This window comes from Oryctolagus cuniculus, chromosome 6 (assembly GCF_964237555.1).
Source record: "Oryctolagus cuniculus chromosome 6, mOryCun1.1, whole genome shotgun sequence".
Lineage (NCBI taxonomy): Eukaryota > Metazoa > Chordata > Mammalia > Lagomorpha > Leporidae > Oryctolagus > Oryctolagus cuniculus.
In genome coordinates, this window is record NC_091437.1 from 166759629 (window position 1) to 166781918 (window position 22290).

Sequence of the window (22290 nt, forward strand, 5' to 3'; positions counted from 1 at the left end):
GGGGACGCGGCGCTCGCGGCTCTGCTCCTTCTCCGCGTCCTCGGCCTCCTCCTCCTCCTCCTCCTTCTCCTCCTCCTCCTCCTCCTCCCCGCGCCGCCCCGCCCCCGGCTCGGCTCGGCTCGCCCCCCCCTCAGGAAGGGGAAAAAAGGCGAGAGGAGCGGGGCAGGCGAGAGGAGCGCGGCGGCGGCGGCGGCGGCGGCCGGAGCGGGAGCGGCGGCGCAGGCGGCGGCGGGCGCGGCGTTGGCGGCGGCCCCGGCGGAGCGAGCGCGGAGCCGGCAAGCCCGGAGCACAGGCGGCCGCGCAGCGTCCTGGCCGGGCCCGGGCCCGCGCGCCCCGCAGCGCCCGCAGCGCGGGCATCCGGACCCCCTCGGCGCCCGGGGGGCTCCGGCAGGCGGGGGGAGGGGAGGGGGCCTGCGCGCGCCGGCGGGGGCGCTCCAGGGGCGTCCCGGCGAGGCCCGGAGCGCGTCGGGGGCGGCGGCGGCGGCGGCAGCAGGCGCCCCCCGCTCCGGCCGGGCGCCCGGCGACGTGGGGATTCGCAACTGGCCGGCGGGTCGGCCGCAGCTGGGCAAGGTAAGGAGGGCTCCCGCGGGGCCCGGGTGCCGCGCTGCTTTGGGGGGAGGCCCGAGCCGGGGGCGGGCGCCCCGACTTCCCAACTTCGCGGTCTGGGGCTTCGCAGCTCCGAGGTCCGTGCTCCGAGCCCCGGAGTTTGGAGCCCCCCACCCTCAGCCCCTCACCACCTTCCGCGGTGGCGACGGAATCCGGCGGGTCCCGGTGCGCCCGCATTGGGCGGGCTGAGGAGGGGGCGCCCCTGGCCGGGAGGGGGCTGCTGCGCGCCCCTCACCTCCCCCAGTCACACACGCACAGCCCGGCCAGGCCGACAGGCCGGGCTGGGGAAAGCTCCCGGTTCCCATCCCGTGCACAGACCGCGGGCAGGCCAGAGAAGGCGGTTCTGTTGTGGCTCCAACGCACACAGATGCCGGCAGCTCCAAGCGCGCCCCCACGGCGCTCCACAGCCCCGGGCAGGCTGGGGAGAGCCCCCGAGAGTGTCCCCCTCCTCCTGATCGCACGCAGGCACCGTGGGAGCCGAGAGGCGCCCCTCCCCCACGCTCGGAACCCCAGGCGGACAGGAGAAGCCCCGGGCTCCACCTGGCAGCCGGCAGCCGTGCACCCCCTGAGGCGGCTACCCTGGCCCCCGGCCTCTAATACGCTCACGCAACGCCCTCGATCGGTCCCTCCGTGTCTTCCCCTGCACCCCGCGGGCCGCGCGGATAAGCCGCTCTGAACTTTGGGCAGCCCCGCGCCCTCACGGCGCGCGCCCGGCCTCCAACGGGCGCCGGGCACCCCCGGGCCGCGGCTGCAGGGAGCGGAGGCTGCCGGCCCTCACTGCCGCCGCGCCGGCTCGGAGCCGCGGAGCTGCCTTGAGGAAAGAGCGCGGCCCCCGCCCCTCGGTGGAGGCTGAGCTCCGGTCAGCCAAGAGCCCTCTCCCCGTCCCCCCCCCCCCGGCCCCGTCCCCGCTGCGCCCTGGCCTGGGCTTCGGGAGGGGGCAGCGGGGCTGAGTCCCTGTGCGAAACCCACTGGCCTGGAGGGCAGGTTGGAGGCTTCCGCTCGAAGCCCCGTCCCACCTCCTTGGTCACCCCCCGCCCAGGCACACGGGAGGGAGCGCCCGGCTGGCACCCCAGACCCCGGGCAGCGGGCACCTCACCCGTTCCACTTATGTCCTGAGCTTCGAAGTTTCCCGGGAGCAGGGACCCGGGAGCTCCAACCCGCGGCTGCCTCCACACCCTTTTCTCCGGGCGCCCCTCCACGGCCCGGTGCCCGGCTCAGGGGCGCCCGTTTCTTCGCCAACTCCCAAGGAGTGGAAAGGCAGGGAGGCGCGTGGGTGGGCAGGGGGCGTGCACCCCCGCGCTGCAGGAGCGGCTTGGCCTACGTGCTGGGGAGGGGGCTGGGAGGCCTGCTCTCCCGCCCCACCCTTAGGACCCAAAGAGACCCTCAGTGCCCCCCCACGCCCCCTCCCAGCCAGAGTCAGCGCGAGGGGTGGGAAGCTGCGGCCGCGCAGGCGGAGGCGGGGTGGGGGGGCAGGAAAGGGACCGGGGTCCCTTCTCCGGCTCGGAGGCGCTGTGCCCTGGCTGCGGTCTGGGAAGCAGCTGCGGGAACCCTCAGGCTTCTGTTCCTCGTCGACCCCCGCCGCCGAGGAGGCAGCCAGGGAGCTGTGCCGGGAAGCCGCCCCCTCCCAGACCCCGGCGGCCGGGAACTCCGCGTGCAGGCGCTCGGGTGCCGCGGGGTCTGGCTTTGAGGACCCGGGCAAGGTCAAGCTGGCGAAGAGGGGGCGGCGGCTCCTGGGCGCGCCCCTCCCGCGCGGAGTCGGCGCCTCGGGATGGGTGTGGGTCGCCCGCCGCCCGCGCCGGGTCCCCGGAGGCGTTGGCTGCGCGCGTTCAGGGATCCCGGAGCGCCCAGCCCCGCACCCTCCCGGTGGCCAGCCCGCTGCTGCTTGGCGCGGATCGCAGACTTGTTGCGCCTCGACCCGGGGCGGGGGGCGGGAGGCCCGCGCCGGAGCCCCGGAGCCCCGAGCCCAGGGCATGCGCAAGGGCGGCGCGCGGCTCCGCGGGGCGCGCGAGCCGGGAGTTTGCCGCCTGCGATGCGGGCGAAGGCGCTTGTCCCCGCCGCGGTCCCGCGCGGGGGCGGAGAGAAGGCGACGGGTTCGGCATCTCGCCTGGCTCCTCCGGATCCCGGGCTGGAGCGCAGACGCAGCCGAGACCCGTTCGTGGTCCCCAGGCTGCGGCCCCTCCCGGGCCTCGGCGGCCCTGTCCGGGAAATGGGGACGCGGGCGAAGCTCTCGGGGGCCCTCCCAGTCGCGACCCCGCGCGTTTCTCCCCACATCCGGCTTGCCGGGTCCGCAGCGTGCGGGGTCTGCCACCCAGAGGTGGCCACGCGCCTGCGGACACAGCCATGCGGCCATGGGGCCCGGGCCTCGGCCAGGGCCGGGCAGCCGCCTGCGGGGCCTTCGCCCCGGACGCGTGGCCCAGCCCAACCCCGCCTTCCGGAACGGGTCTTGGGGGCCCGGAGCCCGTGCCCCGGGGGAGCCTCGCGCTCCAGGCCCTGGCGGCCGGCGCGGGGCTGCGGTAGCGGAGGGCGGAGGACCGGACGCGCCGCCCCGGACGGCCGAGAGAGGGCGCCCGCGGCGCGCCCGCTCCGCCCTGCCCGCCCCTTCCGTCTCTTCCGCCGCCGGCCCGCGGCTCCGGCCCCATCTTGGGCCGGCCCCCGGACACCCTCGTGCGTGCTCGGAACCCCCGACCCTTCCTCCAAGGCCCTGGTCCCCCCCGTGCATTGAGCTCTGGCGCGCGCGAGCCAGTCTGTGCGTGTGAGGGCGTGTGTTGCACGCATGCACGTGCGTGTCCGTACGCAGGCCTACCTAGGGCATGCGTGTGCGGTCGCGCAGACTTGCCCACGCGTGTGCATGGCCTGGCGCGGATCTGGCATGAGTGTGAGCTACCGATGGCACGATTCGGGCAGAGCACGTTTCCAGCTGCCTTGCACAGACCCCATGTGGGCTCCGAGGCAGACCTGCGGGGGGGGGGGGTGTGACCGGAGCCCCACCGCCCCGGACTCCAGCCTCCTGGCTCCAGTGGGGCAGAGCTGTGGGGCCGCACGCGTGGGAAGGGAGAGGCAGGCAGCGAGCAGGCTTCTCACGTGCCCAGGTGGGCAAAGTCCCACCTTTGCCCCATTGTGGGCCCGAAGCCCAGAGGTATGGCTGCCCCCAGAAGCGGCCGGCAGGAAGCCATGGCTAAATAGGGCCCCCCCAGGGGGGGGCTGGTGGGGGGAAGAAGAGGTATGAAAGTTGACAGGACCTGGGGGACGTGAGGGCAGGGCACCAGGACCCTGAGGCCTGGGCCTGCGTGCTGGGTGTCCTGGAGTTCTAAACAAGGTTGATGATCGGCCCGTTGGGCCTGCCAAAGAGACGGTGGGTGCCCCTCAGAGCAGCGAGAACCTGGAGGACCAGGAGTGGCCCGGGTGCGCATTCATCAGCTCAGGACAGTGACCGAGTGGCCACACACACACACACACATGCACGCACCCATGGGCACACGGACAGGAAGAGGGCAAGCAGGTGATCCCACACAGGCGGGAAACCACAGAGACCACGCGGCCACTGCCCCAGCGTGGTCCAGGTGTGCACTCAGCCGTGCGTGTCCAGATGCAGGACTGCACGCGCCAGGGCTGGAAGGACATGGGGAGAGGCCACAGGCGGCGCAGGGCTGGGTGCCACCTCCCGACTCGGTGGAGACGGAGGACGCAGGTGTCGGGGGCTCCTGTGCCCCCCTGGCTTCAGGTGACGCGGGTTTTTTTGGTTGAGAAGGTAGCAGAAGTGAAGTGGGCACCCCAGGGCCAGCCTGCAGGGGAGCCGGGGGCCCAGGCCCTCTGCAGGCACCACCACCCGCGTGCTTGTCCTGGACGTGGTTCCCAGGCACGGAGGTGCCCTGGGCCCACACCAGGGGCCGCCTGCCTTGCCCGCCGCGTCCTCGGGCTGGGGGCCGAGCCGTGGAAGCTGCTTGCTCCCGGCTCTGGGGGACCCCCGTGTCCACTGTGCCCCTGCCCCCCCCCCCAGCCCTAGCTCCAGTCACCACCAGCCCCACCCGGCTGCCCCCAGTCTCCCTCCCCACTGCCGCCCGGTAGAGCGAGGGCCCTTGTGGTGGACGTACGGCCGGCTCTGGGTGCGTCTCCTGGGCAGGAGTGTGCAGCAGCAGGGGTTGGCCAGAGCGCTGGGCTCCGGCTCCTGGCAGCCCGAGCAGCAGGCCCGGGGCAGGGTGGAGCCGCGCTGGGCCTCCCCTGAGACCAGGGCTCAGGGGTCCCTGGAGTGGGCGAGGGCCAGAGGCCAAGCCCCCAAGAAGTGGGGGGCTCAAGAGGGCCCTGCGGAGGTGGCCGGGCCCCCCGTCATGGATTTTGCCAAAACCGAGGGGAGGTTGCCTGGCATGGGAGCCACACCAAGTCCCCGCCTGCCCCCTGTGTGTGCCCCACCCCTTCCCAGCGTCCGGCCCGGAAACCGCAGGGGTCCACATCCCACCGGCCCGCTGTGCTGTTGGCACCGTGACCTTGACCCAGCGTGGCATCAACAGCGAGTGTGTCCATGCCGGGGCGGGCGGTCAGTGCGCCGAGGCCGGGAGTGCTGTGGGGGGCAGCCTGCCCCCGAGGAACGCGTGCCAGGGCCAGAGCTGCAGAGAGCCCTTGCTGTCCACCAGGCCCACCAGCCCTCACACACTCGCTCCTCGCATGCCACATCACACGCAGCGTGCATACGTGTACATGATGAGCTCACACCCCACAGCCGTGGTCACATCCTGAACCTCCCCCCCGCCCCCGCCAGCCCCTCTCGGCGGTCAGTCCGCCCGGCTCAGTCCTGGGCTTGTTCCTGGGCCCTAGCCCCTGGTGAGTCCTATAGGGGGCAGTTGGGGGCCAGGGGGCCTGCCACGCGGTCCGGGCCCGGTGCCATGGCCCACTGCTGTCCCCTGTGTGCCTCCAGGACCTCGCAGCTCCGTGGCAGGCCTGCCTCTGGGAACAGCTCCCGGGCAACACGGCCGTCCCCAGTCTGACCTCAGCCTTGCACAGCAGGGGCCGTGGGGCCGTGGTCTGGGCTGACTGCAGGGTCCCAGGCACGGGCAGGTGCAGGGGGCCCACAGCCTTGCGTCCCGATGCTCAGCTGGCCCTGGCCTGGGGCAGCCCTGCTCCCCCCGGGTCTCAAGTCTGGAATGGCGGAGGGTGTGTGTGCTGGGGCGGGGCACGGGGTGGGCCCGCAACAGAGCCCGGCACAGCCCCAGCCAGGGGCCACCCTTCTCTCCTCCTGGGCGGCCCCTGTCCCCAGGCCAGTGGCCACAGGGGGAGGAGACACCCGTCCTGTGGGGAGGGCTCTGCCGGGGTGGAGCAGGACGACCCAGGTCTGCCAGTCGGGGCCTCACTGGCGCGGGCTGGCTGGGGTGAGACGCACAGAGTGGCTGTCCCCAGCCCCGCAGGCCACGGGTGACCGGGCGGCCCGGCTGGGCCACCCCGCGCGGGGAGGGCCAGCGCCGGTGCCCGGGGGCCCCGCCCCTCCCCCAGTGCAGCATTCCCTCGGACACACAGGCGGGCACTGTTCGGAGGCCGGCAGGACAGAGTCCCTTTTGTGGCTGGTGTCTGGGGATGCCATTGGCGGCCTGGGGTGGGTGGGGAGGGGACGTGGAGGCCTGGGCCGGGGGTCGGCGCTGCCCCGTGGGCTTGGCTGGGGGTGCGGAGGGGGCTGGGTCCACCTGGGGCTGGAGAGCGGGGAGCCCTGGAGCCCTCCAGTGGCTCTGGCCAGCCCCTGCCACGCCGTGGAGGAAGCAGGGCGCAGCGTGGGGCGGGGAGCAGGCTGATGGCGGGGACTGGCGCATGTGGCCTCTGTGTGTGTGTGTGTGTGGACACGTGCCCGGGGCGGCCAGGGCTGCGGGGCTGAATGAAAGGTTCCCCAGTGCCCTCAGATGTGTGCCTGGCCTGCAGGGGCTCAGCTCTTCACCCCGATTTCCATCCTGGGGCCCTGCCCCCGCCACAGGCTCCCCGGTGTGGACAGAGGTGCTGCGTCCCACCGGGGCCGGCCGCTTCCCCTGCAGCAGGAGGGCTGGGGGCCAGACCCCAGGAAGGACTTCCGGGCAGCAAGGGCAGTTTGACCCCAGAGAAGGTGACGGGGCGGCAGGGACCTGCTCAGGCTGTGCCACTAATTGGCTGCTGTCCTTGGGCCCGCGAGGGCGCAGTAGGTCGCAGGAGCTGCAGTTACCCAGGGCGGGATCCGGGAAACCAATTACCGGAGACGCAGCCTGGGCTTTGGGGTCCGAGACGGCCACCCTGCGAGAGGGAGGATGACCGCCACGGAGTTAGCGTGACCCATGACGGCCCGGCACCTGGCACCAGCGGCTCAGAGCCTGTCCTTGGGCTCAGGGGTTCGCCAGGCCTGGGGGGTGGTGGACAAGTCGGCCAGAGTCCCTGACTGATGTGGGGGCGCCATGCTGGGGGTGAGCCATGCTGGGCAGCCCCGCGTGGGCCCGAGAGGCGCCTGGTCCGGCTCGTCCAGCTCTGCCGGCCCCAGGCACCTCCCAGCCCAGGGGCCACCTGCACCCGGCTCCGAGCCAGCCTCTGGGTGAGGTCCAGCCACCGAGTCCAGCAGCACAGCCCTCCCGGGCAAGCCCTCCTCTCCCGGGCCAGCTCCCGCCCAGCTGCCCTGCACTCTGCTCCTGCCCTGTGGCTTTGTGCAGTGCACACACAGACATGCATGTAGATACACACGCATGTGCACACAGGCACATGTACACACACATGCATGCACGCACTCATGTACACACCGACACATGTATGCAGAGATGTGCATGTACACACATGTGCACAAGGCACAAGTACACATATACATGCATGCACACACTCATGTGCACACATATTCAGACATGCACACACACAGTTGTGTGCACAGACACATGTACATACAGACATGCATGTAAACACTTGTGTGCACAGACATGTACACACAGACATGCGTGTACTCTTGTGCAAATGCATGAACACATATGCATGTAGTCATGTGCACACACATGTATGCGGTCATGCATGTACACTCGTGTGCACAGACATGTACACAGAGACATGCGTGTGCACACAGGGCATGTATATGTGCATGCTGGCAGCTTGCATGCACACACAGACATGTTTACTGGACTGCACACCGAGTACACACAGACACGTGTGCAGCCGGCCGGCTGAGAAGCCACCCCTGGGGGTCCTGGGGCTGCGCTGTGCTGTGCTCACCTTTGACCTGGGTGCCTGGGTGTGGCTCCTGCTTGGGCCTCTGTGAGCCCATCAATAAAATGGGCCTGTAGCAGGGACCCCTGCGACCCTCCCCAGCCTTGCAGTCTGTGTCGTGGGCACCACCATGTGAGCAGGCTACAGCCGTCTTCCAGGTGGGATGCCTGAGACCCCAGAGGAACCTGTGCCAGCCGCAGCATGCTGGCCCCGCACCTGCTCTGGGCACCCACGCCCCCCAAGCCAGCCCTCCCATGAGACAGGTGTGGGAGGAGGCCTAGAGGTGGGCGTGGAGCCTCTGGGGGATGTGGAGGACCGGGGGTGACCAGTCAAGACCTCCAGGAGAAGGGGGAGGGGGCAGAGCGCGGCCAGCTGGCCTTGCCGGGGCTGGCACTGGGCTGGGTCAGCTCTGCTGATGCTGTCCTGGGACTGGGGCATCAGGGGAGAGTCCGTCCCCCCGGGGGTGCACGCCGGTGCGGCCTGGGACTAAGGCAGGCCCCTGAAGCCAGCTCTCGGGCTGGGGCTCGGGGGAGGTTTCCAGCTGCCTCTGCACAAGTTAGGTGAGGCTGGAGGGGGCCTCCTCGGGCCGAGGTGGCCACAGGACCCGGGGGCGGGCAGTGCCCACCTCCAAGGCCGCCCCCGGGGCAGCGGGGCAGGGCCTCCCGGTGGGGTGGGCAGGGCAGCAGCTCTGCGGCCGAGGCCCAGGAGGGCAGGGTTTGTGGAAGCTTTGTCCTTTTTAAAGAAAACTCCCTTCTCGGGGGGCTCAGTCATTCGCCACCACCGAGGCCACGCCTGCTCCGAGTGATCAGAGGCCCCCAGCGGACCCCGTCCCAGCTCCGGTCATCCCTGGGCCCCTCTGGCCACACATGCCCGCAGGCCCAGCTCTTACCCACCTGCTGAGAGCAGTGAGCTCCGCAGCCGTGCGGGGCAGCAGGCCCGAGGCCACGCCTCCCCGCAGCCACAGCCCCGGCAGCCTCGGGCAGCGGCCGGGCTCTGCCTACCGGGCCAGGACACCAGGACACTGGGCAGGGCCACGGAGCCGTGACCGGCGGCCAGCTGGGTGTGAGCAGCAGGAAGCCGTGACTCTCCATGGGTGGTGGCCAGCAGAGCTCCTGCACTGGGAGGGAGCCCGGGCGTGCCCAGGGAGGGGCTGGCCCAGCTGCTGGGTGGCATGGGCAGCCTGGCCGGAGGGCTGGACACAGTGGGGAAGCTGAGGCAGAAGCCTAGCCAGGGCCCCGGAGTGCCTGCCCAGCAGTGTCCACGTCCCCCCACGGTGAGCAGCTGTCACACAGCCCGGGCCCCTCAGCCTCCGTCTGGGGTCAGCGCCCGTGCCCTGGGGGCAGTCTCCCTCTCTTGTCCTCCTAGTGCAGCGGTGGGTGAGGGCGAGTCCTCACGGAGGAAGGGGTGCAGCAGGAGGGGGAGGAGGGGGCTTGCTGGTGAGAGGCCTCGGGGCTGGCCGCGGGGGCCCAGGCCGGGCCAGCAGAGCAGGCAGGAGGCAGACCAAGGAGCAGTCGCTGGTGGCTCCTACTGTGGGGGTCTGCACCATCCCCGCTTCAGGCCTGTGGCCGAGGTTAGGGCGCTGCTGGGGCGGGGGACGGCCCGAGGGACCAACCCCCTTGCCTCTCCTCCCATCCCTGTATTGTGGATTCTCTTCGAGAGGGGAGGGAGGAAGTGGAGGGAGAGCCTGGCCCACACTCAGCAGGCAGGAGGCCTAGGGCGGTGGACAGGCAGGCCCAGGGCCTGCAGGAGCCACGCCGGGCTGCTGACCAGATGGGCTGGCCGAGAGGCCCGGGGGGTGCCGCCCACCCTTCCTGGCTGCGACAGCGTGCACGGGTGCTGGTCCTGGCCAGACCCCGCCCCTGCAGGTGGACGCACCGGGGGATGGTGGGTAGGCAGGTGGACGGAGCAGGTGCCTGGGAGGGCGCCAGGGCCCGTCTGCCTCCCAGGGCCTCCTGCCTCCCTGGCAGCCGGCCGAGCGGCCCTCCTGCCCCTCCCCAGGGGCTCAGCCACCCCGTCTGCTCTTTCTCTTCCAGCTGCCGCGGGTGGCCACCAGCTGGCCCCGGGACCGTGGACATTAGGAACTGTGGCGGCCCTCTCCGTCGTCACCTGAAGCCCCGCCCCCTCCCCGTCCGGCCCTCGCCTGGCCCCCTGCCCTCGACCCTGGACCCTGGCATGTCAGAGCCTGGCCCACGCCTGTCCGCCCAGCCCGCAGAAGCCCGGCGGCCCCGTGAGCTAGGATGAGGGGCCAGGCCGCAGCCCCGGGGCCCGTCCGGCTGCTCCCGCTCCTCCCGCTGCCGCTGCCGCTGCTGCTGCTGCCGCTGCTCCTGGGGCGCGGGGCCGGGGCGGCCGGCGGCGTGGCCGAGGCGGGGCCGGGGCCTGAGCCGTGCGCCACCCTGGTGCAGGGCAAGTTCTTTGGCTACTTCTCGGCGGCCGCCGTGTTCCCGGCCAACGCATCGCGCTGCTCCTGGACCCTGCGGAACCCAGACCCGAGGCGCTACACGCTGTACATGAAGGTGGCCAAGGCCCCGGCGCCCTGCGGCGGCCCCGGCCGCGTCCGCACCTACCAGTTTGACTCCTTCCTGGAGTCCACGCGCACCTACCTGGGCGTGGAGAGCTTCGACGAGGTGCTGAGGCTGTGCGACCCCTCGGCCCCGCTGGCCTTCCTGCAGGCCGGCAAGCAGTTCCTACAAATGCGCTGGCAGCAGCCGCCCCAGGACGTGGAGCCCCAGCCCCTCGACGGGCCGCCGGGCCCCGGCGACGACTTCTCCGTGGAGTACCTGGTCGTGGGCAACCGGAACCCCAGCCGTGCCGCCTGTCAGATGCTGTGCCGCTGGCTGGACGCCTGCCTGGCCGGCAGCCGCAGCTCGCACCCCTGCGGGATCATGCAGACCCCCTGTGCCTGCCTGGGCGGGGAGGCCGGCGGCGCCGCCTCGGGACCCCTGGTCCCCCGTGGGGACGTCTGCCTGAGAGACGGCGTGGCCGGGGGCCCCGAGAACTGCCTCACCAGCCTGACGCAGGAGCGGGCCGGGCACGGAGCCGCAGGTGAGCTGGAGGCGGGACCGCGGGCGCAGGGTGGGCGAAGGTCTCCTTCCCCAGGGACCCTGACCCCGACCCTGAGTGGAGCTGGGTTGAGGGCAGGAAGTCCGGCCCGCGTGACGGCTCCTTGCTGAGTGCCTGAGCGGTGGGCGTGAGCACCCCCAGGCTGGGGCATTTCAGGGTCCTGGCTGCGAGACTTTGGCTGGGTCGGACGGAGGCTGCGGGGCTGGTGGCCAGGCGCCGGGGCCGCGGGCTCCTTGGAGGTGCGGTCGGCTGAGGTTCCAGGGCCGGGCGTGGTGGCAGTGACCGAGAGCAGGCCAGGCGTCCTGGGTGCTCAGGCAGCAGCCGTGGTACCGACAACAAAAGCCCTGGTCCGGGAGCCACCCAGAGGCGCCCACCGTGACTCCCAGCAGGCAGAGCGGCAGGAAACGTGGTGCCGGGGCAGAGCAGCCAGGCCCTGGACAGGCAGGTCAGGGATGCCAGGCGGGCCGGGAGACGTGAGGGGACAGCGCCCAGGCACAGGGACAGAAGGGCCGCACCTGCCGTGGGCCTTGCTGGGCCTGTCCTGGAGGGGCTTTCTCGGCTGCGGCAGGGCCTGCGCACGTGTCGACTTCACGGTGCCCAGGCCAGGAAGTGAGTCTGGCTCGGGCCTGGCAGGAACATGGGAGAAGCCACTTCTCCATGCCCAGCCGGGGGCTGGGGATCCCAGGGAGGGAACTTCCTTGAGCCAGGGCCGGGGCACAGGCGTGGCGTGGAGCCGGCCCCCCCAGGAGGTGGGGGTGCAGGAAACCAAGCCCATCCCAGGCGAGACAGAGGGCGGGCGCCTCAGCCACGGCAGGTCCACCACGGGGGGGGGGGGGGACCTTCTGCGTCCTTGGCCAGGGCCGTGTGTGTGTGTGTGTGTGTGTGTGTGTGTGTGGTGGTCGTGGTGGTGAGCATGGGGGCAGGGAGGAGGAGTGGAGAACATGGAGGTGTTTGCAGGGGCGTGGGGTGCACAGGCTGGCCCCGAGTGTCCTGTCAGCCCGGTCTCTGGGCTGGTGCGGAGGCTGGCCAGGGCTCCGCGCGTGATCCAGCCACACGCAGGGCCGTGGGCAGAGCAGCGTGGGGCTGGCAGGAGCTGAGGCCTCCCCGGGGCTGGCGAGGCCAATGCACAGGTGAGGGTCGGGGTGCTCGTGTCCCTTGGGTCCTCGGAGCTGGGCCGGGCACGGGGCCCCTCCCTTCTCTGAGCTCCGAGGTGCAGGGGTGCAGGCTCGGGAGGCCCTGGCTGCAGAGGGGCCGCGAGGCGGGATATGGGGCCTCAGCAGCTCAGCGGCAGCCAGGCTGGGGCAGTGGATGCTGACGTGGCGCTGACGTGGCGCTGACGTGGCCCTGGGCCCGTGTGTCCCGCCCCAGGGTGGCTCCAGCCCCGCCTGACCCTGGCCCAGCCCTGTGAGCTCTGGCAGCCCCTGGGGCTCTGACCCTTACGGCCGGGGAGGAGGGGGTGCTTTGTGGCCTGAGAGCAGGGGAGGGGTCTCAGAGGCCTTGCCCGCTTGTGGGGGCAGCGGGGAGCAGAAGCAGAATGAGGCGGGGTCTTTGCAGAGGGTAGGGGCAGGGGAGTGTTCTGGCAAAAGGAAAGTGTGCGCAGGCGTGCCGCTCACTGTGCACGTGTGACATCCGTGTGACATGTGTGCATACATGTGTGGTGCCCTGTGCTCACTCGTTCCCGTGTGCAGCACCATGTACAAGTGCACGTCTAGATGTGTGAGGTTTTGGGCCGGGGTGGGCAGCACAGGGGCAGCCGGTACCGCCGGGGCCAGGCTCACAGCGGGCGCTGCATGGGGGTGGTCGCTGAGCCCACGCTGCCCCTGGCCATGGGGCGGCCGTGTGCCCAGACCAGTGCTGGCCACGGTGCGGGCCTCCGCTCCCTCTGCCCGGCCCGGTCCGGGGGCTCCCTGGCCCCCAGGCCACACCCCGGCCTTCTCTCTCGCCCACTCCCGTGGTCTCCCATCTTCCTGCCTCTGCTGACATGGAGCCGTTGCTCTCAAGGGTTGTTTGAAATATTCATGTTTTAATTACAGAGCTGTGTTTCAGAAGCCACGCGTGAGACAGAGCAGGCAGCATCCTGGGGCTGGGAGCTGGTGTGTGTGTGCGCCCTGTGTGTGTCTCCTTGTGTGTCTGTGTCTGTCCTTGGGTGTGTCCTATGTCCTTGTGTGTGTCCTGTGTGTCCCTGTGTGTCCTTTGCATGTCCTGTGTGTCTCATGTGTGTCCTCTGCATGTCCTTGTGTATTCTTTGTGTCTCCCATCCTGTGTGTGTCCTCTATGTGTCCTCTGTTTATCCTCTGCCTGTCCTGTGTGTGTTCCTGTGTGTCCTTTGTGTTTCTGTGTGTCCTTTATATGTCCTTTGCCTGTCCTCTGTGTGAGCTGTGTGTCCTCTGTGTCCCATGTGTGTTGTGTATGTGGGTCATTTACATGTCCCATGTGTGTCCTACCTCTGTCTCTGTATGTTCCGTATATGTCCTCTGCATGTCCTATGAGTGTCATGTGTGTCCTTTGTATGTCTGGTGTGTCCTATGCATGTCCCATGTCTGTTCTCTGTGTTCAATTCATGTCCCATGTGTCATCTGTGTGTTCTCTGTGTGTCTTCTGTGTGTCCTATGTGTGTTCTCTGTGTGCCCCATGCATGTCCTGTGTCTGTCCTCTGTGTTTCTTGTGTGTTCTCGGTGTGTCCCGTGCATGTCCTGTGTCTTCCCTGTGTTTGTCCTCTGTGTGTCCCGTGCATGTCCTGTGTCTGTCCTTTGTGTGTTCTCTGTGTGTCCCATGCATGTCCCGTGTCTGTCCTCTGTGTGTCCTATGTCTGTTCTCTGTGTGTCCCGTGCACATCCTGTGTCTGTCCTTTGTGTGTTCTCTGTGTGTCCTCTGTGTGTCCCGTGCACATCCTGTGTCTGTCCTCTGTGTGTTCTCTGTGTGCCCCATGCATGTCCTGTGTCTGTCCTCTGTGTGTCCTCATGTGTTCTCTGTGTGTCCCATGCATGTCCTGTGTCTTCCCTGTGCATGTTCTCTGTGTGTCCCATGTATGTCCTGTGTCTGTCTTCTGTGTGTCCTGTGTTTTCTCTGCATGTCCCGTGCGTGTCCTCTGCATGTCCCGTGTGTGTCCTGTGAGCCTGTGCAGAGCCTGACATGTGGGATGGGGACACACACACATTCTACCACCATGAGCTCCACCAGGCCATGGGTCCTGGGCCCCTCCGCCTCCCACCCTGGGCCTCAGGCCAGGGCCGGCCGGGCTGGCGGTGCACAGCCCTCACACTGGGTCAGGCTCAGGCCTGACTCCAGGGGCCCCCAGAGTCTTTGAAGGCAGCACCAGGAGGCAGCTCTGGGGTCTACAGGCCACAGAGAAGGCCGGGGTGGGCTGGGGTGGGTGACAGGGAGGAGGGAGGCCCCTCCAGGGCCGGGGCAGGACCCACACACACAGCTGCACATGTGCCCACCACAGCCCCCAGTCCCTCCCCTGCTCAGCTCAGCCCCGCTGGGATGCAGGCCGGGCTGTGGCCCAAGCTCCTGCAGACCGGCCTGGCCTCGTGAGCGTTTCACGTCTGTGGCTGGGGGCCGGGACGGCACCTGCTCCTGGGGCCTGTGTGAGCCTGGCAGGACCAGGGATGGGCTCGCGGCTGGCCACGTGGGGCCTTGTGGGAGGAGCGGTGGCTCAATCAGCGGGTTGCCTGGGTGGGTGCAGGGCTCAAGCAGAGTCCTTTCTGGTTCTGTGGCAGCTGCTTGGGGACTGTGGGTCCAGGCCTTGGAGGAGGGGTCTGGCTCCCCAGGACAGCCCCCGATTTGCTGGGACCTCCAGGAACCCGGGCTGGGGCTCATCCCTGGAGGATGCTGTGGGTACCTGGGAACCCAGGCCTGGTGGGGCCGGAGCCGCCACCTGCTGGACTCTGGCGACCTCTGCTGGAGTAGGATGGAAGTGCATGGCACCCCTGCAAGGGGGATCCTGGAAGCCCCGCAGGCCCTGCTGGAGGGAGGGGCTGGCCCAGCACCCTCACCCCAGCCAACCTGGGGTACAGGGTCTGGGGAGCCCACGGCCTCCAGGGTGAGAAGGCTGCCGGGGTCCCCTGGCCACGTACCCTCTCCTGGGTGGCCGGGCCGCCGGTGGCCTTAATTGGCTATTCATGTCTGTAATGAGATGGAAATGAGGCGGCCAGACAGAGGGGCATTGAGTGTGGGAAGAATGGCAGCTTCTTTCCGGGCCTGGAGGGGCAGCCCCCAGCCCTGCCTGCCCTGCGCTGCCCCTGGGTAGCCCGGAGGCAGCTCTGCCCGGCGCCTTCCTGGGGACCCCCACCTCTGGCAGGGGTGCAGTCACTCCACAGGTGTTCACCTGTCCAGTGTCAGTGTGTGGACGCCCAGAGCAGAAGCGCCCACCGGAGCAGCTGCTGCCGCCTTCTGGGTGGCTGTTCGTGGCTGGAGCGTGGCCAGGGCTCAGGGCTCAGGACGTGACCGGGGCCTGATAAGGGCTCAGTGTGCAGCCGAGGCTGGGGCTCGGCCTGTGACCCGGGTCAGGGCGTGGGGAGGGGTCCCTGAGCCGGCCTCCCCCCTCCCAGCCTCTCCGGATGTGCCCCTGCCTCTCCCCCGCCCCTCGCCACCTGGGTCACCAAGGTAACCAGCCCTGAAATAGTGGGTGTTTTGGCAGCCGAGGCCTAACCTGGGTCTATCCCGAAAGGCTTTGCTCTGCGGCAGTTGCCATGGGAACCGAGTGGCATCCTCCGATCAGCCCGGCGTGGACACCCTCCCTCTCCCACCCACTGCCGGTTTCCACGTCACTCAGGCTTTTGTTCCGGGGGCTGGGCCGGGGCAGCCCGGGGGTTGCAGGCAGGACCCCTGCCCCCTCTGCCCTTGTCTCAAAGTCTCCAGGTTGGACGGCTTTGGCAGGTGAGACTGCAGAGGCCAGGAGAGCAGGGCCAAGGTCAGCCTGGCAGGTGGCCGCGGGGGGCAGGGCGCATTCGGAACCCCAGGTGCTGCTGATGGAGTGTCCCCGGGCTGGACCCCTCCCTGTTCGGCGCCTCACCAGCGCCAGCTCTGGTGCCTGCGCCGGCCCCCGCTGTGCAGACCCCACCTCTCTCTGGGGTGAAATGGCCCCTCCTGGGCATGGAGTGGGGGGCCGGGCGCCCCCACCAGGAGAGGAGCAGCCTTCCGTGGGCATGGGGTGGAGGGTGCTTCCTTGCAGGGGGAACACGGGTGTCCCAAACCTAGGTCAGCCTCAGTCTTCCCATCTGGGAAATGGGAGCGAGGCGTTTGCCCCTGGGAGAAGGCAAAGACTGAGGAGGGGCCCAGAACCACGGCCCGCCCGCCGCCTCCACACCCTGCACCCCGCGGGGCCGGCCCAGGCTGCCCTGTGCCCGCAGCCTGACCACTCTGCCTCTCTGGGCACTGGGGGTGTCAGGGAACCCCCACCCCACCCGCTGTGAGAAAGCTTTCCCTCGCAACCCAGCAGGGAGGAGGCGGAACCTTCCCTGCCTCCCATTCGCTGGCCCTTGGCGCCCCCTGGCGGTCACTCCTAGCACAGGCGGGAAGACAGGGGCTCCCGCTGTGAGCAGTGCCGGCCAGGCCCCCTCCTCTGCTGATCCGCCCCGCGGCCAGCATCTCGCTTTGTGGATGATGGGGTAGGCCAGGGCGGTGCCCTGGGCCTTCAGGGCTGGGGGCAGCCCCAGTGCCCGCTCTGGCCCTCAATGCCCGCAGTGGGCTGATGGCAGGTCCCACGGGCAGGCGGCCTGGGCAATGCCACCAGCTATGTCCAACTTCCGGCTGCGTGGGGGCAGCGTGAGCGCTGGACCCAACCAGGAGGGTGCCCTGGGGGAGGGCTGCGTGCCCTGGAGGGGCTGCCGGAGGCCTGGCCGCGTCCCCGCCCCAGGCTGTCGGGGGCTCCTGGGTGTTCCCAGTGAGGTGCGTGGACGCTGGGCGCAGGAGAGGTGGCACACAGGGCACCCGGGCTGGGAGTGAGGCGGGTGGGAGGGCCTGCAGCCCCTCCTCACAGGTCCTCTCCCGGGGCTCCGCAGGGCTGCTGGGCCCGGTGGGGGTGGGGCTTGCGCGCCCCCACCCCGCTGCAGGTGAGAACCCAGGCTCAGAGCTGAGAGGCCTTGGCGCGGGTGGGAGGGGCCACGCCGTGTCCACTGCCCCGGCGGGGCTGCTCTGGGGGCGGGGACCCTGACGCCCACCCTCTGCTCCCCCCAGGCGGCTGGAAGCTGTGGTCCCTGTGGGGCGAGTGCACGCGGGACTGTGGGGGCGGCCTGCAGACACGGACGCGCACCTGCCTGCCCGCGCCGGGCGTTGAGGGCGGCGGCTGCGAGGGGGTGCTGGAAGAGGGCCGCCTGTGCAACCGCAAGGCCTGCGGGCGTGAGTCGCTGCGGGGCGGGGCGGGGGCGGGGGCGGGCGGGGACCTGGGGGGCTCCCGGGCGTGCGCCTTCTCCGTGCGCGCGCAGGATGGATCTCTCTAATAAGGCTGGCTAACGACCTCATGCATGTTTTAGCAGTTTCCATAAAGCTCCATCAGGTTGTAATGAGACTGTCACTCTTCGGGTTGGCTCTTTTTTGTTTTCCTTGATGGACCTGGGGAGGGGACTTAGGGTGCGGGGCTGCTGATGGGAGAGCCGCGGCCACTCAGGGGCGCTGTCCCGAAGGCCACTGCCGGCCTGAGGGCCTGGGGTCCCCGCCTGCGGCACACGGGAGCCAGTGTGGTCGCACGAGGGCCGGCGGCCGCGGTGCTGATGGCCCCGGGGGACGCTGACCTGGCCCTGTGCGACCCACAGCCGCTGGCCGCGCCAGCTCCCGGAGCCAGTCCCTGCGGTCCACAGACGCCCGGCGGCGGGAGGAGCTGGGCGACGAGCTGCAGCAGTTCGGGTTCCCTTCGCCCCAGACGGGTGAGCGGCAGGGCCAGGGCCAGGCGGCGTCGGGGACCAGGGCCGGGCTGCGAGCCGGCCTCGTGACGTAGCGGCGTTAGTGACCGAGCCCCGGGGGGCTGGCGTCGGGTGCAGGCCGGGCCTGTCCGGCAGGGACCGGGGCCCGGACCGGGGCCCAGGCCGTGCCCCAGACCCGCGCCGCGGGCAGGGCCCGCGCAGGCCGGCGACGCGGTGGCTCTGCGCCCTCAGGCGACCCGGCGGCCGAGGAGTGGTCCCCGTGGAGCGTGTGCTCCAGCACCTGCGGCGAGGGCTGGCAGACCCGCACGCGTTTCTGCGTGTCGTCCTCCTACAGCACGCAGTGCAGCGGGCCCCTGCGGGAGCAGCGGCTGTGCAACAACTCGGCCGTGTGTCCAGGTGGGCGGGCGGGGGCGGGGCGGGGCCGGGAGGCGGCGGGGCGGGACCGGGGTGGACCCTGGGTGGGGCGGGGCCAGGAGGCGTCGGGGCAGGACCGGGGTGGACCCCGGGCGGGACGGGGCCGGGAGACGGCGGGGCGGGACCGGGGTGGACCCTGGGTGGGGCGGGGCCAGGAGGCGTCGGGGCAGGACCGGGGTGGACCCCGGGCGGGGCGGGGCCAGGAGGCCTCGGGGCAGGACCGGGGCGGGCCTTGGGCAGGGCGGGGAGAAGGGGCGTGGTCGGGGCGGGGCCTGATCCTGGGTGGGGCGGGGCCTGGCCAGGGTGGGGCCCCGGTGGCGGCGGGGTGGGGCTGGGGGGGGGCGGGGGTGGCTGGCAGCAGGGGGCACAGCGGGCAGCAGGGGGCGCCGGGGGCAGCAGCGCTGTCCTCCCCGCAGTGCATGGCGCCTGGGATGAGTGGTCGCCCTGGAGCCTCTGCTCCAGCACCTGCGGCCGCGGCTTCCGGGACCGCACGCGCACCTGCAGGCCCCCCCAGTTTGGAGGCAACCCCTGTGAGGGGCCCGAGAAGCAAACCAAGTTCTGCAACATCGCCCTGTGCCCTGGTAGGTGAGAGGAAGGGGGCGGAGGGGGGCGCTCAGAGCTCGGAGCCTCAGACTGGTCCGTGGCAGGCCGAGGTGCGGCCCGGGCTGGGGGCTGGTGCTGGGGCGCCCAAGCCGGGCCCGGGGCGCTGGGGCTCACGCTGGCTCCCGCCCCTTTCGCTCCCCTGGGCCGGGCAGTCGATGGAAGCTGGAACGAGTGGTCCAGCTGGAGCACCTGCTCCGCCAGCTGCTCCCAGGGCCGGCAGCAGCGCACGCGCGAGTGCAATGGGCCCTCGTACGGCGGCGCCGAGTGCCAGGGCCACTGGGTGGAGACGCGAGACTGCTTCCTGCGGCAGTGCCCAGGTGAGGGGCGGCCGGCCGGGCTGGGGGAGGCGCGGAGGGCGTCCGCCCGTCTAGGTTGGGCTGACCTGGACTCTGGTTTGTCCTCTGGGCTCCCCGCCCACGTCCCCGCCCGCGTGGCCCCGCAGTGGACGGCAAGTGGCAGGCCTGGGCCACGTGGGGCGGCTGCAGCGTCACGTGCGGGGGCGGCAGCCAGCGGCGGGAGCGAGCGTGTGCCGGGCCCTTCTTCGGGGGCGCGGCGTGCCAGGGCCCCCAGGACGAGTACCGGCAGTGCGGCACCCAGCGGTGTCCCGGTGAGTCCCCGCGTCCGCGCGGCCGGCGGTCGAGGCCCTGGGGGCGTGGCGCCGTCCCTGAGCCCCTGTGTCCCCCCCTCGCCCCCCACCCCCGCTGTCGCTGGTCTCCTGGCAGAACCCCACGAGATCTGTGACGAGGACAGCTTCGGCTCCGTGGTCTGGAAGGAGACACCGGCGGGAGAGGCGGCTGCGGTGCGGTGTCCCCGAAATGCCACAGGTGAGGCCGGGGCGCTGTGTGTGGGACCCTGTTCCGGCCACTGGGCCAGTACCGGGTCCTCAAGAGTCCCTATGAGCGGCACAGCCCCGGCCGGCCTGCAGGTGGCGCCACACTTGCCCTGGGCTCTCAGTGCCACAGGTTGGGGAGTGCACTCTGGACGCCAGCCCCAGACAGTGGGGGGTGGGGGTGGGGGCTGAGCATGGCCTCCAGGGAGGGCGGGGGACCTGGGAGGCAGCAGGCAGGGAGGGTTCCAACCCGGGCTCCGCCCGTTTGCCTCCTGATGTCCAGGAAGTGAGGCCATCTCTCCAGCCTCAATTCTCTCATCTGGGAAGTGGGTGCATTGAGGCTCCTTTTCACAGGGCTGTCTGGGGTGGTGGGTGGTCCCCACAGGGATGCCGGTGGGCACTGGGACTTGCCTGCCGCGGCACGACCCCCCCCACACACTTGTTTGTCTTCCGTGGCAAACCACAAACCCAGAGAAGCCAGACGGAAGCAGCACGGGGGTTGCATGGAGGTTCCGCGTCTGCGCATTTGGCCAAGTTTCCCGCTGTGCCTCATTTCTGGCCTGGGTTCTGCAGCCCCTGTTGAGTGACAAGGAGGTGACAGCTGTCAGGCTGAGGGTGTTTCTCCCATGGTTTCCCAGGAACGAGGCGTGGGGACCCCGGTGTCGCACAAGGGGCTGAGTGGGAAGGGGCTCCTCCGAGGGAGGCCCCGCCCAACTCTGAAGCCCCCACTCGGCCGGGGGTCCCCTCCCTGGAGCACTGGGGCCTCCCGGGTCCCCAGCACCTGGCGCAGGGCTCAGCAGTGCGCAGGAGGACAGGCAGGGCCCTGGCCTGGCTCCGCTCCGGCTTCTGGGGGCAGGGGTCCCGTCTGGGGGCTCCTGCCCAGGAGCAGTGGGTGGGGCGGTGAGCGTCCAGCGCAGACGTGGGGTCCCTGCAGGCCTCATCTTGCGGCGCTGTGAGCTGGACGAGGAGGGCGTCGCCTACTGGGAGCCCCCCACCTACATCCGCTGCGTCTCCATCGACTACCGGAACATCCAGATGATGGTGAGCCGGCCGCTCTCCTGCCCCACTCACCGCTCGGCGTGGGCTGGGGCGCCGGGGAGGGTCCTGCGAAGACCGTAGCCTCCACCTCTCTGCCCTCGCCAGACTCGGGAGCACCTGGCCAAGGCCCAGCGGGGGCTGCCGGGGGAGGGGGTCTCGGAGGTCATCCAGACGCTGGTGGAGATCTCCCAGGACGGCACCAGCTACAGCGGGGACCTGCTGTCCACCATCGACGTGCTCAGGAACATGACCGAGATCTTCCGCAGGGCCTACTACAGCCCCACCCCCGGGGACGTGCAGGTGGGCGGCTGGAGATGCGTGGGTGGGCCATAGGGATGGGTGGGCGGGTGGCCGGGGCCTGTGGCAGCAGCCAGGAGCCCTCCGGTGCCCCAGCCAGAGACTGAGCCAGTTGAACACTGAGCCCCTATCCTGGGTGTGAACAGGTCACTCACGGTCCCCTGAGCCTGGTCACACACGGAGCTGTGACCCTGGTCTCACTCTGACCCCTGACCCTGGTCACTCTGACCCCTGACCCTGGTCTCACTCTGAGTCCTAGCCCTGGCCACACTGAGCCCTGGTCCTGGTCACACACTGAGCCCTGAACCTGGTCTCACACTGAGCCCTGATCCTGGTCTCACTGAGCCCTGACCGTGGTCACACACTGAGCCCTGATCCTGTTCTCACACTAAGCCCTGACCCTGGTCACACGGAGCTGTGACCCTGGTCTCACTCTGACCCCTGACCCTGGTCACTCTGACCCCTGACCCTGGTCTCATTCTGAGTCCTAGCCCTGGCCACACTGAGCCCTGGTCCTGGTCACACACTCAGCCCTGACCCTGCTCTCACACTGAGCCCTGATCCTGGTCTCACTGAACCCTGACCCTGGTCACACACTGAGCCCTGACCCTGGTCACACACTGAGCCCTGATCCTGGTCTCCTGAGCCCTGACCCTGGTCACACATTGAGCCCTGATCCTAGTCTCACACTGAGCCCTGACCCTGGTCTCACTCTGAGCACTGACCCTGGTCACTCTGACCCCTGACCCTGGTCTCACTGAGCCCTGGCCCTGGCCACACTGAGCCCTGGTCCTGGTCACACACTCAGCCCTGGTCCTGGTCACACACTGAGCCCTGACCCTGTTCTCACTGAACCCTGACCCTGGTCACTCTGAGCCCTGACCCTGGTCACTCTGAGCCCTGACCCGGGTCACTCTGACCCCTGACCCTGGTCTCACTGAGCCCTGGCCCTGGCCACACTGAGCCCGGTTTGCTGCCGCATTCCCTCACGGGCCTCCCCCTCTCCCCTCTAGAACTTCGTCCAGATCATCAGCAACCTGCTGGCGGAGGAGAACAGGGACAAGTGGGAGGAGGCCCAGCTGGTACGGACGTGGGGCTGCCCCGGCGGCCAGCAGGGCGCACGCATCTGTGGATCTCTGGTTGCAGCCCTGAATCCGGGCTAGCCTGGGGTGGGCACACTGGGCGTTCGAGTGGCTCTGTCGCGTGAGGAAGCCCCGTGACCCTGGAGGACACACCCGGGACAGGTCTACACACCGAGCACGCGGGCCCGGCCAGGGGCCCACATGGAGGTGGCCAGGGCTTCTCTGGGAGGCGCAGTCCCCTCCCTTACCCCAGGCTGACCGCCTGTCTGCCCCACCCCGGCACCACTGCTCCCTGGGCCTCAGCAGTCCCGCC

The 22290-nt window shown here is 70.2% G+C and overlaps 1 protein-coding gene across 2 annotated transcripts in view; it reads left to right on the forward strand.

Annotated features, from left to right (window-relative positions):
• The first annotated feature begins 418 nt into the window (after positions 1-418).
• The window catches only part of ADGRB1 (adhesion G protein-coupled receptor B1), a 66302-nt gene continuing 44430 nt past the window's right edge, over positions 419-22290 (forward strand). The window contains exons 1-12 of one of the 2 annotated variants that reach the window (XM_070075883.1): positions 419-570; positions 9825-10833; positions 17032-17193; positions 17607-17717; positions 17946-18110; positions 18545-18709; positions 18884-19048; positions 19174-19338; positions 19454-19555; positions 20495-20601; positions 20704-20898; positions 21909-21977. In XM_070075883.1, coding sequence (XP_069931984.1) covers positions 10029-10833; positions 17032-17193; positions 17607-17717; positions 17946-18110; positions 18545-18709; positions 18884-19048; positions 19174-19338; positions 19454-19555; positions 20495-20601; positions 20704-20898; positions 21909-21977 — 2211 coding nt within the window. In that variant the 5' untranslated portion in view covers positions 419-570; positions 9825-10028. The remainder of the gene's footprint in view (positions 571-9824; positions 10834-17031; positions 17194-17606; positions 17718-17945; positions 18111-18544; positions 18710-18883; positions 19049-19173; positions 19339-19453; positions 19556-20494; positions 20602-20703; positions 20899-21908; positions 21978-22290) is intronic. The other variant, XM_070075884.1, reaches the window with a different exon arrangement.